At 38.8% G+C, this 13691-nt stretch overlaps 1 protein-coding gene across 2 annotated transcripts in view; it reads left to right on the forward strand.

The window, feature by feature from the left end:
* Positions 1–13691, forward strand: part of wu:fj29h11 (uncharacterized) — a 57819-nt gene that overhangs the window by 12413 nt on the left and 31715 nt on the right. For both annotated transcript variants that reach the window (XM_052102441.1, XM_052102442.1), the window contains 13 exons: positions 442–608; positions 699–827; positions 1086–1261; positions 3162–3331; positions 4203–4427; positions 4835–4941; positions 9265–9465; positions 9552–9675; positions 11156–11366; positions 11688–11835; positions 11924–12098; positions 12264–12441; positions 12589–12715. In XM_052102441.1, the coding sequence (XP_051958401.1) occupies positions 442–608; positions 699–827; positions 1086–1261; positions 3162–3331; positions 4203–4427; positions 4835–4941; positions 9265–9465; positions 9552–9675; positions 11156–11366; positions 11688–11835; positions 11924–12098; positions 12264–12441; positions 12589–12715 (2138 nt within the window). The remainder of the gene's footprint in view (positions 1–441; positions 609–698; positions 828–1085; positions 1262–3161; positions 3332–4202; positions 4428–4834; positions 4942–9264; positions 9466–9551; positions 9676–11155; positions 11367–11687; positions 11836–11923; positions 12099–12263; positions 12442–12588; positions 12716–13691) is intronic.

Raw genomic sequence — 13691 nt, forward strand, 5'->3', positions numbered from 1 at the left:
GAAGCTGGATGTTTTTTTGAAAGGCTGATTCCAGATACATGACCTAAACGCTTAAATGTCTTTTAAGTGTATAAAACTAAATTTGTTGCAGGGCAAAGTTTTGCACTCCTAGGTATCCATTGGTTTATATTGTTTTGTTTTGTTTTTTAACACCTTGTTTGCTTTCGTTCAGAGGCTGACAAAAATTCATGTCACTCTTTGTGTGATTTACGTCGCTTTGTTGCATTGCTATTTGTGTGAATAAGGCTGTACATTATTTTCACTATACACTATTTTCCTACTAGGTTTTTATTTGACAGGTTGTGTGTATAATAAATATCTGTGTTCTGTTTTGTCACATTTTCAAGTTTCAACAGTATACTTTAATGCCTGTTGTGTAAAATCTTGCTGCTGAGGTAAAGTATTAAAAGCTTGTTATCTTTTGGTCCTTTTTTTGCACAGCTGAGGTCAAGAACTACTTTCAGGATTGTGTCTCTAACTTCAAAACCACGCCTACATTGGCTTACCTTCGCATGCTGGAAAAGAAAATCGCTGAGCACTTTAGGTTCAAAGACTTCACTCAGCTACGTCAAGGAACTTTCTTTGATTTCATATTTAAAAACAAAAAGGTGTTTTCTCCTACTCGCATCTCATTTTCACCAACACTGTTTTTTTTCTTGACTTGTCTGTTGTAACATACAGTCATACTCTTCCTGTAGGTCCTACAGGAGGCAGCAGGGGGCGCTATCTCTGTTGACAGCCAGGACACCGGAATGCATGGCTTCAGACCTTGCAGACAGGATGTGTTTGAATTCATTAAACAGTGTGGGGATGGAGATGTCAGCAGAGTGAGTTTATGATGCCAGCTTGTATGTGGATCTTATGTGTCAAAGCATCTATGCACAGTAAGACTATTCCTGACTCCGGATTAATATCTGGTTATAATACAGCCTCCTGTTTACAGAAACATTGATCATGCACAGAATAACAAACAAGTGTGCTTATCTTCAAATAGATTAATTGCAAAAAAATACAAGTCCAATATTGGTGGGAATTGGCTTGACATAGATTTCTTTCCTTTGTTCTTGTTCTTGTTCTTGGATTAGCTGCCATTCATTGAAGCTGCTCTGAGAAATCATTACAGGATAAGAGACAGCCGAGAGCTTGGTCATGGTCCCCTCACATTTCTTGTGAATTGCACCCAGCGCCAAAAAGAACTTAGCGGAGATGCTATTACCAGTGTGGTACGCTACGAGTGTCCTCTGCTCCCTCTCAGTTCAGGGTGAGGCAATCTCTACTTTTCATGAAGTACTAATCACTCTCACCACAATACATGGAACAGAGTTCTCACGGTCATGGAAAACCTGGAAATATTAGTGAATAGTCATGTTTTCCATTAAAGGTTGACAGATTTACCGAGACAGATAACTAAGGTGGCAGAAAAGACAGTTAACCCATTAATCGGCCAATAGTTTTTAAAATTGATTAATAGAATGTAAAAAAAAATAAATTTAGTCTTTCCTTACTATGAAGGGCAGAGACACAGAGGCTACAAAAGTCCATACTGAATAAAAGCCCAGATGCAGCTTATTGTTCAACCAAAATCCCAATAATAACCAGAAAAAAAATTAAGATTTGGTGCGTAACGCAGAACATTTATCTGTAAATAAACACAAAACACACGGGACTCTTATTTTGTAATTGCAGAGAGTTGGCTCTGTTAAAAAGTATTTACCAAATTTAGCATTTTATAGCCTATATATTTCACCAGATGAGGTTTAATGAGGAATAAGGTTTGTTATTATTGTTATTATTCTGTTGCTTCAATTTTGAACACTTGATTATCTAATCAAAATAACAAAATATGCATTGAAGTGAGGATAAAAATATGGATGAAAATTGTCAAAGGTGACAGATTTAGAGACAGCAAATCCCCACAAATTGTCAGGGATTTGTTTTCTTTTATTTCTAGAGGCCGTTGTTATACTGTAGAATCGAGCTGTTTTAATTGTAGAATCCATCAGTGCTGGCCACAGAGGAAATAAAATTATATATATAATATATATATATATATATATATATATACAGCAACTATCAGCATAGACTTTTGCCAATAACAGACATTTACGTAAAGCAACTATCAGCACAGATTAATCGGTAAAACAGAGATATCGGTCTCCTCCATTTCCCAGACCTAGCAAAGTCATTGAAATTTCTAAAGTGATTATACATTTATCTAGTTTTTTCTTGCTCCACTGTAAAATATTTCATCAGGTTAGTGCTGTCTGTCGATTAAAAAAAAAAATCACATTTGTGTTTTTATTTAATTGTGATTAATCGCAGATTCCAAATATATATATATATATAGTATATAATGTTAAAATAATGCTTTATTGACATTTTCCAAACAAAGCCTTCCACTGTATAAAGATATAAATGCACTAAAATGGCACCAATTCAAGTAAAATTAAACGTTTCCCAAAGTCTAAGGGTACATCTACATCAATCCGGATACATTTGAAAATGGCATTTTCGTTTCAAAACGTTCTCCGTCCACACTAACGTTTTCAAGTGTTTTCCAAAAGTCGCTCGTCCACACTGAAATGTATGAAAATGCTTAAATCGTATCACTGCGCATGCAGAAAATCCCCACTGCATGTGTACGGTCTGAAACGCAATTGTCCTCGTGTTCCGTTGCCTGACACCAATTCCGAGTAAACTTCCCTTCGCCTTTGAAGGAATGCAATGTGAAGGTTGTACAAAGTGACTTTGATTTTTTAACAACGCTATCAAAGTGAGTATCAGGCACAACAGTGCTGATACAGTCATCTTGATTGTTTTGGTTGGATAGATCACATGACTAAAATTGCGTCATCGTTTTCCAAAGCATCTGTTTTCACAGTCCACACTACAACGCAAAAACGACATATCAAATTTATCCACTTTGGAGTGCGTTTTTTTTTTAAAAAGCTAAATTTTCGCAGACAAATTCACAGTCTCAGTGTGGACGGAAGGCCAAAACGGAGAGAAAAAGGACTTTCAATTAAAGTCATTTAATTGGAAATTCATTGGTCAAAAGGTGTGAGAATGCTGTTGAAACCTTTGACCTATAAAGGTGATTTGATTGTTAAAATGAAGGTTGTTTGATCCTGGACACTTCATGTGTGTTTGTGTGATCTCAGTGAGTGTGTCGCAGATACAGTGGGTTTGCTGGGAGAGGTGAGCCGTGACCAAGCACTGGCGAGTCTGCTGTCAGTTCCTCTGCTGCAGGAACTGGGGGAGTGGAGTCAGTGGGAGCTGGTGTTTCAGCCCAACCATGGCCCTCTCAAAGACTTCATCGACAAGTACTGTGGTAGGTCACTGAAAGAAACATGTCAATCATGCCTCTTAAAGGGATGTTAAAGTCATTTACTCACCCTCATGTTCTTTCTAAAACCTGTATGACTTTCTTTCTTTTGTGGAGAGGAGATGTTTCGAAGAATGTTCATGTTGCTCTTTTGCATACAAAAAAGCATACAGTGACCAGGGACTGTCAAGCTCCAAAAAGGACAAAAAAAAAGTTGTCCACTTTTCATTTAACTTTTTCTGATGACTTATGAAAGCTTTGTGTGATGAACACACTGAATGTTGTTATTCACTGATAGACTTTTTCTCTGCAGAAGCTCTCAAATCTAAATGATGCATGCACGGATATAAAATTGATGCATTCCGCCAGATTTGGAAAAGCCATTGGTTTTCTTGTGTCTCGTAACTGAACTCGCTATGCTACTTTGCTATGCTGGAGGGCAAGAATTCATAAAAGTTTACTTAAATTATGATCTGTTCCTCCCACAAATCTATAGTATGGCTTCAGAAAACATTTAGAATATAACACACAAGTCATATGGGCTAATTTGATGGTGCTTTTTTGAGCTAAACTGCCCTTGATACTCTATGCTTGGGTTGAATGTGAAAGATCAGAGTGAACCTTTTTTTGTTCCAAGCCATTTAGGTTTGGAAATTGGTAGAAAATAGTAAACCGATAAGAGAGGGGCACATCTAAGGATTCATATAGCCATTTTTAGATCGCTATTTAATTGGCTCTTCTCTGTACAAACAGTGTTGATTTCAGTGAAAAAAAAAAAAAAAGAGTAATTTTCTAAGGACTCTTGGAAAGATTGAATGGTAAAAAGTAATAGTCTGTGCTTTGGGTTCTCACTTCAAATTGCCTTTTATTTATTCAGGTAAGACTGAACTGCTCGCCCTTGAGGTGATTCCTGGAGTGTTACTGAGGGTTACTGCTGAGACAGGGGACAAACACTTCGCAAAAGCAGCACAGGCTCTGGACCCGGTCAGCACAGCTGGCCACTTGGTCTCCATTGTGGTGGCTGATGGGATACCTAACACCCCCACAGCGCTCCTGGCCAATCACATGGAGAGTGCACTAAATGTAGCGGTTGCACAGGAAGGTAGGTGGTGCTCTTCTCGCACCGCAAGTGTCACCGCACTTCATCATTTATTCGCTAACTTTAGTCACTGTCCTTGTCACTTTGAACCAAACTCTTGTAAACTGGTTTGTTTATCTACAATAGCTTTAATTCACTGGCTTTCCTCCATCCATAAACACAGTTTACACAGGTTTGTGATGATTAATAAATATTAAAGGGGTAGTTCAATTACTCTCTCATTTTGTTCCAAACCTGTTTGATGTGGAACATAAAAGGAGATGTTAGGCATTGTATGGAAAAAAGATTATGCCTAAAATCTCCGGTTGTGTTCCACCAAAGACAAAATTATGACAGAATTTTCATTTTTTTGGGTGAACTATCCCTTTAATAACAGTAAATGTCTTGTTTGCATTCTTGGTTGGATACAGATATAACGACAGGGGAAGATGGCTACTCGTACAGTGCTGTGGCTAGGTTTGTGCTTGAATGCATCACACAAATGCCTACAAGAATCTGCAAGGAACTCCTGCAGCAGGTACTGAGCAGTGCAGCTCTTTTCCTTGATTTGTTAAGTAAAATGAATGAATCTGTCATCAAATTCCCCTCATTAAATTCTGAAAGTCACCAGTTTTCATCAAAGTAACAGCTCATGTGGGAGATCAGTAGTATTAGTCGAATGTTAATAGGCAAAGATAATTTCCCATTATGGCTCTGAGGTCAAAGTAAACTTTAGCTTTTGGAGACAAGTGTGCAATAGCAAAGGCTCTCATAGGGGAAAATACAGCTAGATATAGGTTGTTGTCATGACAACCATTGCCAAGAATCATTTAGCAGGACTATGTTCTTCAGCAGGTTAGATGATCACTCTACTGTCAGATCATTAGTTCCTAACCCCTTCAGTGCTGTTTCTTAATTCCCAGAATAATGCAACCTTTTTCATCAAGTGCAAAGAGAGGTCATATATTGTATTATGTTTGCTGGTGCATGTTTGGTTTATCAGTGATAGACTGATATATCGCCCAGGCTGATTAGTCAGACAGGCAGCCCGTTTACATGTACATTGATAACTCCTAAAAAAAAAATCAGCTTTTTAAAAATAAAATCAAACAAAGCAAGAAAACAGTGTTTACATGAGGTTTAAAATATAATCAATTTATTCTCTGCTTTTGACGTCTAACCATGAAGAGGGATGCGCATAATACTTGCATACTTTGGATAATTCATTAAGAACTCCATTTTGTTTGGAGACATTTTTGGACTCTATGATATAATATTTTTGTAATGCTATACCTTTTGATTGCTTTGTCATATCAACAAAAACTTTCACTCAGTTACAGGTGATATGATTGGGAACAAAAAATGGTTTTGTGTTTTGTAGCTACCTTATTTACATCCTGAGATAATGTAAAATAAGTACATTTTTGGCACATGTTTATTTGTGATTTTTCAGCAGTTTCTTAGGCTGAGAGTCTCAGAATTTATCATAATCTAGATACACTCACCTAAAGGATTATTAGGAACACCATACTAATACTGTGTTTGAACCCCTTTCGCCTTCAGAACTGCCTTAATTCTACGTGGCATTGATTCAACAAGGTGCTGAAAGCATTCTTTAGAAATGTTGGCCCATATTGATAGGATAGCATCTTGCAGTTGATGGAGATTTGTGGGATGCACATCCAGGGCACGAAGCTCCCGTTCCACCACATCCCAAAGATGCTCTATTGGGTTGAGATCTGGTGAATGTGGGGGCCATTTTAGTACAGTGAACTCATTGTCATGTTCAAGAAACCAATTTGAAATGATTCGAGCTTTGTGACATGGTGCATTATCCTGCTGGAAGTAGCCATCAGAGGATGGGTACATGGTGGCCATAAAGGGAAGGACATGGTCAGAAACAATGCTCAGGTAGGCCGTGGCATTTAAACGATGCCCAATTGGCACTAAGGGGCCTAAAGTGTGCCAAGAAAACATCCCCCACACCATTACACCACCACCACCATCCTGCACAGTGGTAACAAGACATGATGGATCCATGTTCTCATTCTGTTTACGCCAAATTCTGACTCTACCATCTGAATGTCTCAACAGAAATCGAGACTCATCAGACCAGGCAACATTTTTCCAGTCTTCAACTGTCCAATTTTGGTGAGCTCTTGCAAATTGTAGCCTCTTTTTCCTATTTGTAGTGGAGATGAGTGGTACCCGGTGGGGTCTTCTGCTGTTGTAGCCCATCCGCCTCAAGGTTGTGCGTGTTGTGGCTTCACAAATGCTTTGCTGCATACCTCGGTTGTAACGAGTGGTTATTTCAGGCAAAGTTGCTCTTCTATCAGCTTGAATCAGTCGGCCCATTCTCCTCTGACCTCTAGCATCAACAAGGCATTTTCAGCCCACAGGACTGCCGGATACTGGATGTTTTTCCTTTTCACACCATTCTTTGTAAACCCTAGAAATGGTTGTGCGTGAAAATCCCAGTAACTGAGCAGATTGTGAAATACTCAGACCGGCCCGTCTGGCACCAACAACCATGCCACGCTCAAAATTGCTTAAATCACCTTTCTTTCCCATTCTGACATTCAGTTTGGAGTTCAGGAGATTGTCTTGACCAGGACCACACCCCTAAATGCATTGAAGCAACTGCCATGTGATTGGCTGATTAGATAATTGCATTAATGAGAAATTGAACAGGTGTTCCTAATTATCCTTTAGGTGAGTGTATATAAAATATAGCAGTATTTCTTAAAAATGATACCAAACACTTGACCATCTTTGTTTTTGTTTTTTTGTCATGTTATAAGCCTTTACTTTTGTGTATGCCACTGAAACAAAGTTGTAAAAACACCCTAAAAAATATTCAAGCAAAGAAATACTGTACTTACATTCAAACATCTGCTACCACAATATGGAAAACAGCTGCAGTAGTATCTCTCACATCATGTAAGGAGTAACATAGAATAAGGAATGTATATTTTGTTAGTGGTTGACAAAATTGGAATTTTCATTGGCCCGATGGTGATATTTTGTCGATACAAGTTAATTTAGTAGCAAATTTAGATTTACAGAAAATTGCTGAATTTACACTAAACACTTAGTTACTCTAAATCTATTGACTAATATTGCGTTATACATTTCCAAATATCTGTGAATCGGATTATACCGAGGGCATGGTTTTTGGACAATGGCAATAATGTCTAAATGGCCAAAAATCTGCCAATGAATTGGTTTGGACGATATATCGGTGTATCAATATATGTTAATAAGTAAATACACACTGGCTAACAAAGTGGCAATGTTTTTACACAGACAAACTTTTGAAAACTCTGGTAAAAGTTTCTCCCACATATTAAGTTCAAAGAATTAGAATGAAGTAAAAGTCAAACTTTCCATTTGATCAGTTCATTAATTGCTTGCTGTAGTGGATGTGTTTTAACAAGGCCAAAGAACAGCTTCACATTCACTGATGGCAAGTTGTAAGGAGGGCTGTGAGTAGATTAAGTATTGATGTCCCCATCTGTTTCTAAAAAGACATGAGACGCTCAGTGAAGACAGAAGGAAGAGGTGGGGAGTCTGTGGAGAGCCAGCCTGCGAAACTGCTCTTCTGCTCCCTCACTCTATTCTTTTTTTAAATTGATTAGAGAAAGCCTTTTATTTCATATCAAATGAGATGTGCTCTATTCCTGATAGAGAATTAAAATCCAAATGGTGGCAGAAATTCCATTAGCAAGTGTAATTTAGACATTTCCTATTTTGAGGTTTGGATAGCGTGCAGAGGAGGCCATATCTTTGCTGGGAGAGGGGTCCAGTGCTAGTCTGATGCTATCATACTCTGTTATGAGAGCTTGCAGGTGTTTACATGCAATGCATAATCGGGTTAATGGACAAAAATCTACCCATGTCAATCCATTTATTTTTAAGCCGTTTATGACCTACACTGATAAAGACAAACAATTTAAAAGTGATAGTTCACCCCAAAATAAAAATTCTCCCATCATTTACTCCCTCATGCCATGCCAGTTGTGTATAACTTTCTTTCTTCTGCTGAACACAAACAAAGATTTTTAGAAGAATATCTCAGCTCTGTAGGTCCATACAATGCAAGTGAATGGCCAGAACTTTGTATGGACCTACAGAGCTGAACTATTCTTCTAAAAATCTTCATTTAGGTTCAGCAGAAGAAAGAAAGTCATACACATCTGGGATGGTATGAGGGTATGATGAGAGAATTTTCAATTTTGGGTGAACTATCCCTTTAATACATTTACATGACCACACCTGTTGTCGGGTTATTTAGCATCATCAGTGTTAGAACGTCCATGTAAACATGCTGAGTGAGCCTTTATACATGCACAGCAGTACACCAAATAATCGACGTGAAGAGGCATATGCACAACACGTTCATTCATTGGATAAGCCAGTATTAACACCGGTTAAGGTGTTTACATGCAATGCGAAATCGGGGTAATGGGCAAAAATCTACCTCTAAAGCCATTTGTGACCTTACACCAATAAAGGAAATCCGTTTCATGCGTTTACATGACCAGTGCAAGACCTTGCATGTAAACGCGCACGCTCATTATTTAACATGATTTTCAAGATTATCGATATCGTCCAATAATAAACGTTACTGTAGTCAATTTAAGTAAACATTATGTACAAGAAGTGTTTTTGTATTTTTTTTATTTGCTTTCATTAAATTGTATTATGTATATATTGGCATGCTCTGTAGATGTCGTCGTCATCATGGGCATTAAAAAAACACTACTAATGGGTTCTTTCTAAGTTTTCAGAGCTACACAAAGCAACATTAATGTATTATATATTTTGGTGTTTTTGATTTTATTCTGATGACACTTTGCAGGTGTTTTTGGAGCCTCTCTCTAAAGTGCTCGGTCAAGCCAAATCTAAAACCCTCCTCCTGGATGCCGCACGTTCAGAAACACGTCACCTGAACAAACTCCATCAGATGGGCCTCCTGCTCGGTATAACTGAGTGGAGAGCTGACTTCAACAACAAACTTGTTTTACCAACTGCTCCTGAAGTGCACGCACAGATAAATAAGGTTTTAATTCCCATCTTGTTGAATAAATCATACGAAGTAAGTGACTGAGAAAATGTTATTCATGACACACCTTACATTCCCTACAGTCTGTGGTGGTGGAAGACTCCATGAGTGACATGTCATCTGTGTGGAGTTTGAATGTGTCAGAGAATGAAGCAGAAACGGTGCTCAGCACTTCCTCCAGCAGCCCTAAAAGAGCCAGTAAGCAGGGTAAGCTTTGGCCTAATGAAATAATGAAAACTAATATGCATTCGGGACTGTGATGCTTACACGTATAAACTTGTGTGTAGAACTGCTTCCTTAGGGGCTTTTCACACAATACACATTCTTGCATTCAAAAACAGCTAGATGGAATGCAGCCATCTTGGGACAGGTTTTTAAAGTTGACCATCTTTTGGTGTCGCAAAAATATGGTGCTCGGAGTATAAGATGCTGAAAAAACAGCAAGATGCATCGCAACGGTTTAAAAAAACAATGCAGCCTGTGTGGACGGCCCCTTAAATCATAGGAATATTCTGTATTCAATACTTAAAATCAATCGAAAGCATTTGTGGCATTATGTTCATAAGCACATAAAATTATTTCACATTTTTGGAGTGTTTAAAGGCAGACATGTGAAGCTATAATTTTATAAAAGCAGTTGCATTCATTCTTCTGTATGATTTGAGCTGTAAAGTTGTTTAAATTATAATTTTTGTGGCAGACTACAAAATCAGCGGGATTACAGAGGTTATGCCATTACGTCGTCGTTATACATGTAAACAACAATATACATGTCAAATTGGATATAACTTTACACAGAAAAGATTATTAAGCAACATTATCACTCTAAAATTATGTTAACATGTATAATGTTTGGGTGTCTGGGTAGCTCAGCGAGTATTGATGCTGACTACCACACCTGGAGTCGTGAGTTCGAATCCAGGGCATGCTGAGTGACTCAGCCAGGTCTCCTAAGCAACTAAATTGGCCCAGTTGCTAGGGTGGGTAGGGTCACATGGGGTAACCTCCTTGTGGTCACTATAACATGGTTCTCGCTCTTGGTGGGGCACGTGGTGAGTTGTGTGTGGATGCCACGGAGAATAGCGTGAGGCCTCCACACACGCTACATCTCTGCGGTAACGTGCTTAACAAGCAATTGGGCATTCCAAATTGGGGAGAAAAGGGGAGAAAATCACACAAAATATGTAATAAAAACATGCATAATGTTTACATCTTGTGGCTATACTTTTGAAACCGTGAGTATTTATACATTTACGGATTGGCCCCCATTCACGTCCATTGTAAGTGCCTTACAGTATCCCAGATTTGTGCTTTTTTTTTTTTTTTTTAAGAAAAAGTACATTTTTACCTTTATCAACATTATGCCACAAATGCTTTCGATTGAACTTAACTTGTATTGAACTTGTATTAAAAGATTGCTTAGAAACAGCCAAAGCCAACATTCAAAGTTCGAAATTGTCCTAGCAATGCATTCATAGAAAACCAGTCAAAATCTTGGAACACATTGGAACAGTAGCAAAAACTGCCTGTTTTTGTTTTCAGTGAAAAATGTCAAATGAAATTACAGCAATTATGTGCAAGAAACCTTGACTAACATAAGTTACTTGTGTGGGGGCATTTTTTTGAAGTGTATGATAAGGTCCATTAAAGCACTTCCTTTGTCTTGTAAATACTTCTCTTCATTCAGACAATGAAAGTGATGATGAAGATGATGATGATGATGATGATGAAGAAGAGGAGCAAATGTTTGAGCTGTTGTCTGAGCACAGTGAAGAGATGAACAGCAGTGTGGAGGGAGGAGATGAGGACAGTGAAATTCAGGCTGAAGACCAGACACCCGTTTCTCAACCAGAGAAAGAAGTGGACGACAAGCACAAAGCCATCATAGAGGACATCAGGTTAATTCAACTCTCACACCGTGTTTTAACCAGGCGTAACACAATAAAGTGACGAGCAGTGAAAACTGTATCTGTAACTGTATGTAAATCTACGTTTTCTTCCTAACCAGCATCAATTGTGATGAGCAACAAATGGGTTAATTGGGTTCTATTTCTGTGGCATCATGCTGGATTGCCCTGAAATCTCATGTCAATTGAAATCTGATTGGCCCCAAATCCTGTTCCACAAAGTTGTATATTAAACATCAAATATGTCCTGAAGTTGTGAAAGTTTTGGTCTGTACTTATGCTGTTGCCACTGCTGCCCTTCTGTTGCTGTAGGAAAACCGAGTTCGGCATTGGTGTCGAGCTGAACGAGGAGGGTCAGAACTTAATGGAAAAGCAACAGGCGAGACTGGGGCGAAGTCTGGAACGTCTCTCCACTGAGCTCTACAGCAAGGACACCCACTTCGTTCTGGAGCTCATTCAGGTCAGTACCCATATCTTCTATCTAGAGGAAAGCATCACTTCATACAGCCACTGTAGCAGCTATTGAAAATAATTTTGATTGTATACAGAATGCTGATGATAACAGTTATCCTGATGGGGGAGAGCAGCCAGCTCTGACCTTCATGGTGGAGAAAGAATGCATTACCATCTTGAACAACGAGTGTGGATTTGAGGAGAAGAACATTCGTGCCATTTGTGATGTTGGCAGGAGCACGAAAGGAAAACACAAATATGGCTATATCGGTATTTGAAATGCTGTTTTTTTGTTATTCACAATGTACTATTTGTTGTAAAACGCCAGTCTTTGCAGCTTCAAATGAGTCCGGAATCAAGAAAGTCTGTGTGGCCCGTCGTCATGTTTCCACATCTTGTTTTAACAAACAACCCTCCCCTTTTTTTGTAATACAGGACAAAAGGGCATTGGATTTAAATCAGTTTTCAAAGTCACTGACTGTCCTGAGATCCACTCCAATGGTTTCCACATTCAATTCGACAAGACCAGCAGCCCCATGGGATACATTCTGCCTCACTGGGTTGAGCAGGAAAGAGCTTTGGGCTCTGTTTCCAAAGAGATTGCTGAGCACAGGTTAAAAAGAATCACAAAAAAAACATCATTTCCATTCTTGACTCGCTTTAAAAGCACCACACTTGATATTTTCTATTATTAAAGTAATATGTTTTTTGTTTGTTTTTGTTATAAAGAAGCTCTTTGGTTTCTATTTTATTATTGTAGATGGGCCACACAGATCCACCTCCCTCTGCGATCAGAGAGCTACCAGACAAAAAACCTCTTCCATGACGTGCATCCCTCTTTACTTCTTTTCCTCCATCGCCTTCGTTCCATCACCATTATCAATGAGGTAAAGAATGTGCCCTTCAACAGAAACTTAAAGAAAATCCCAACCCAAAAATGAAAATTCTGTCATTATTTGCTCACCCCCATGTTGTTCCAAACCCATGTAACATATTATGATACATTTTGAAGAATGTGCTGGTTGCTGTTTTCCATGCATTTACAATGAATGGACACTGGAACTTTCAGTGTTCCTCTAGGAGAGAAGTAGTGATTTTGGATTTGTGAACAACTCGCTCTTGAGTTTTGATCTTGGATATTTTCAATTAATCAGTTGATTTGGTTCATGAAACTGGTCTGAGCGATGTACTTTCATGAGAGCTAGGGCGGATTTCAAGGTTTTCAGTGAATAGTGACTTATTTTCGATCTGGTTTTTATCCAAAACATAAGACTTCAGAAGACTCAAAATATAACACGCAAGTCACATTTACCACTGCATAATACTTAATTGGTGCTTTTGCATCTTTTTTTGAAGCTTGAAATCTCCAGTCCCCATTTATTTAAAAACGCTGACTACCACCCTGGAGTCACGAGTTTGAATCCAGTGTGTGCTGAGTGACTCCAGCCAGGTCTCCTAAGCAACCAAATTGGCCTGGGTAGAATCACGTTGGGTTGTGGTTTTGCTCTCGGTGGGGCACGTGGTGTGTTGAGCGTGGATGCCTTTGAGAACAGTGTGAAGCCTCCACACGCACTAGGTCTCTGTGGTAACGCGCTCAACAAGCCACGTGATAAGATGTGCGGATTGACGTTCTCAGACGTGGAGGCAACTGAGTTTCGTCCTCCGCCACCTGGATTGAGGCGAGTCACTACGCCACCACGAGGACTTAGAAAGCATTGAATTTGAGCATTACAAATTGGGGAGAAAAGGGGAGGAAAAAAAAGTTCTCCTTTTATTTTCCATGGAAGAAAGTCATACATGTTTGGAAAGCTATTATCGTGTGGAAATTATGACAGAATATAAATGTAACTATTCCTTTCATGC

This window comes from Xyrauchen texanus, chromosome 33 (assembly GCF_025860055.1).
Source record: "Xyrauchen texanus isolate HMW12.3.18 chromosome 33, RBS_HiC_50CHRs, whole genome shotgun sequence".
In the NCBI taxonomy this organism is placed as follows: Eukaryota; Metazoa; Chordata; class Actinopteri; order Cypriniformes; family Catostomidae; genus Xyrauchen; species Xyrauchen texanus.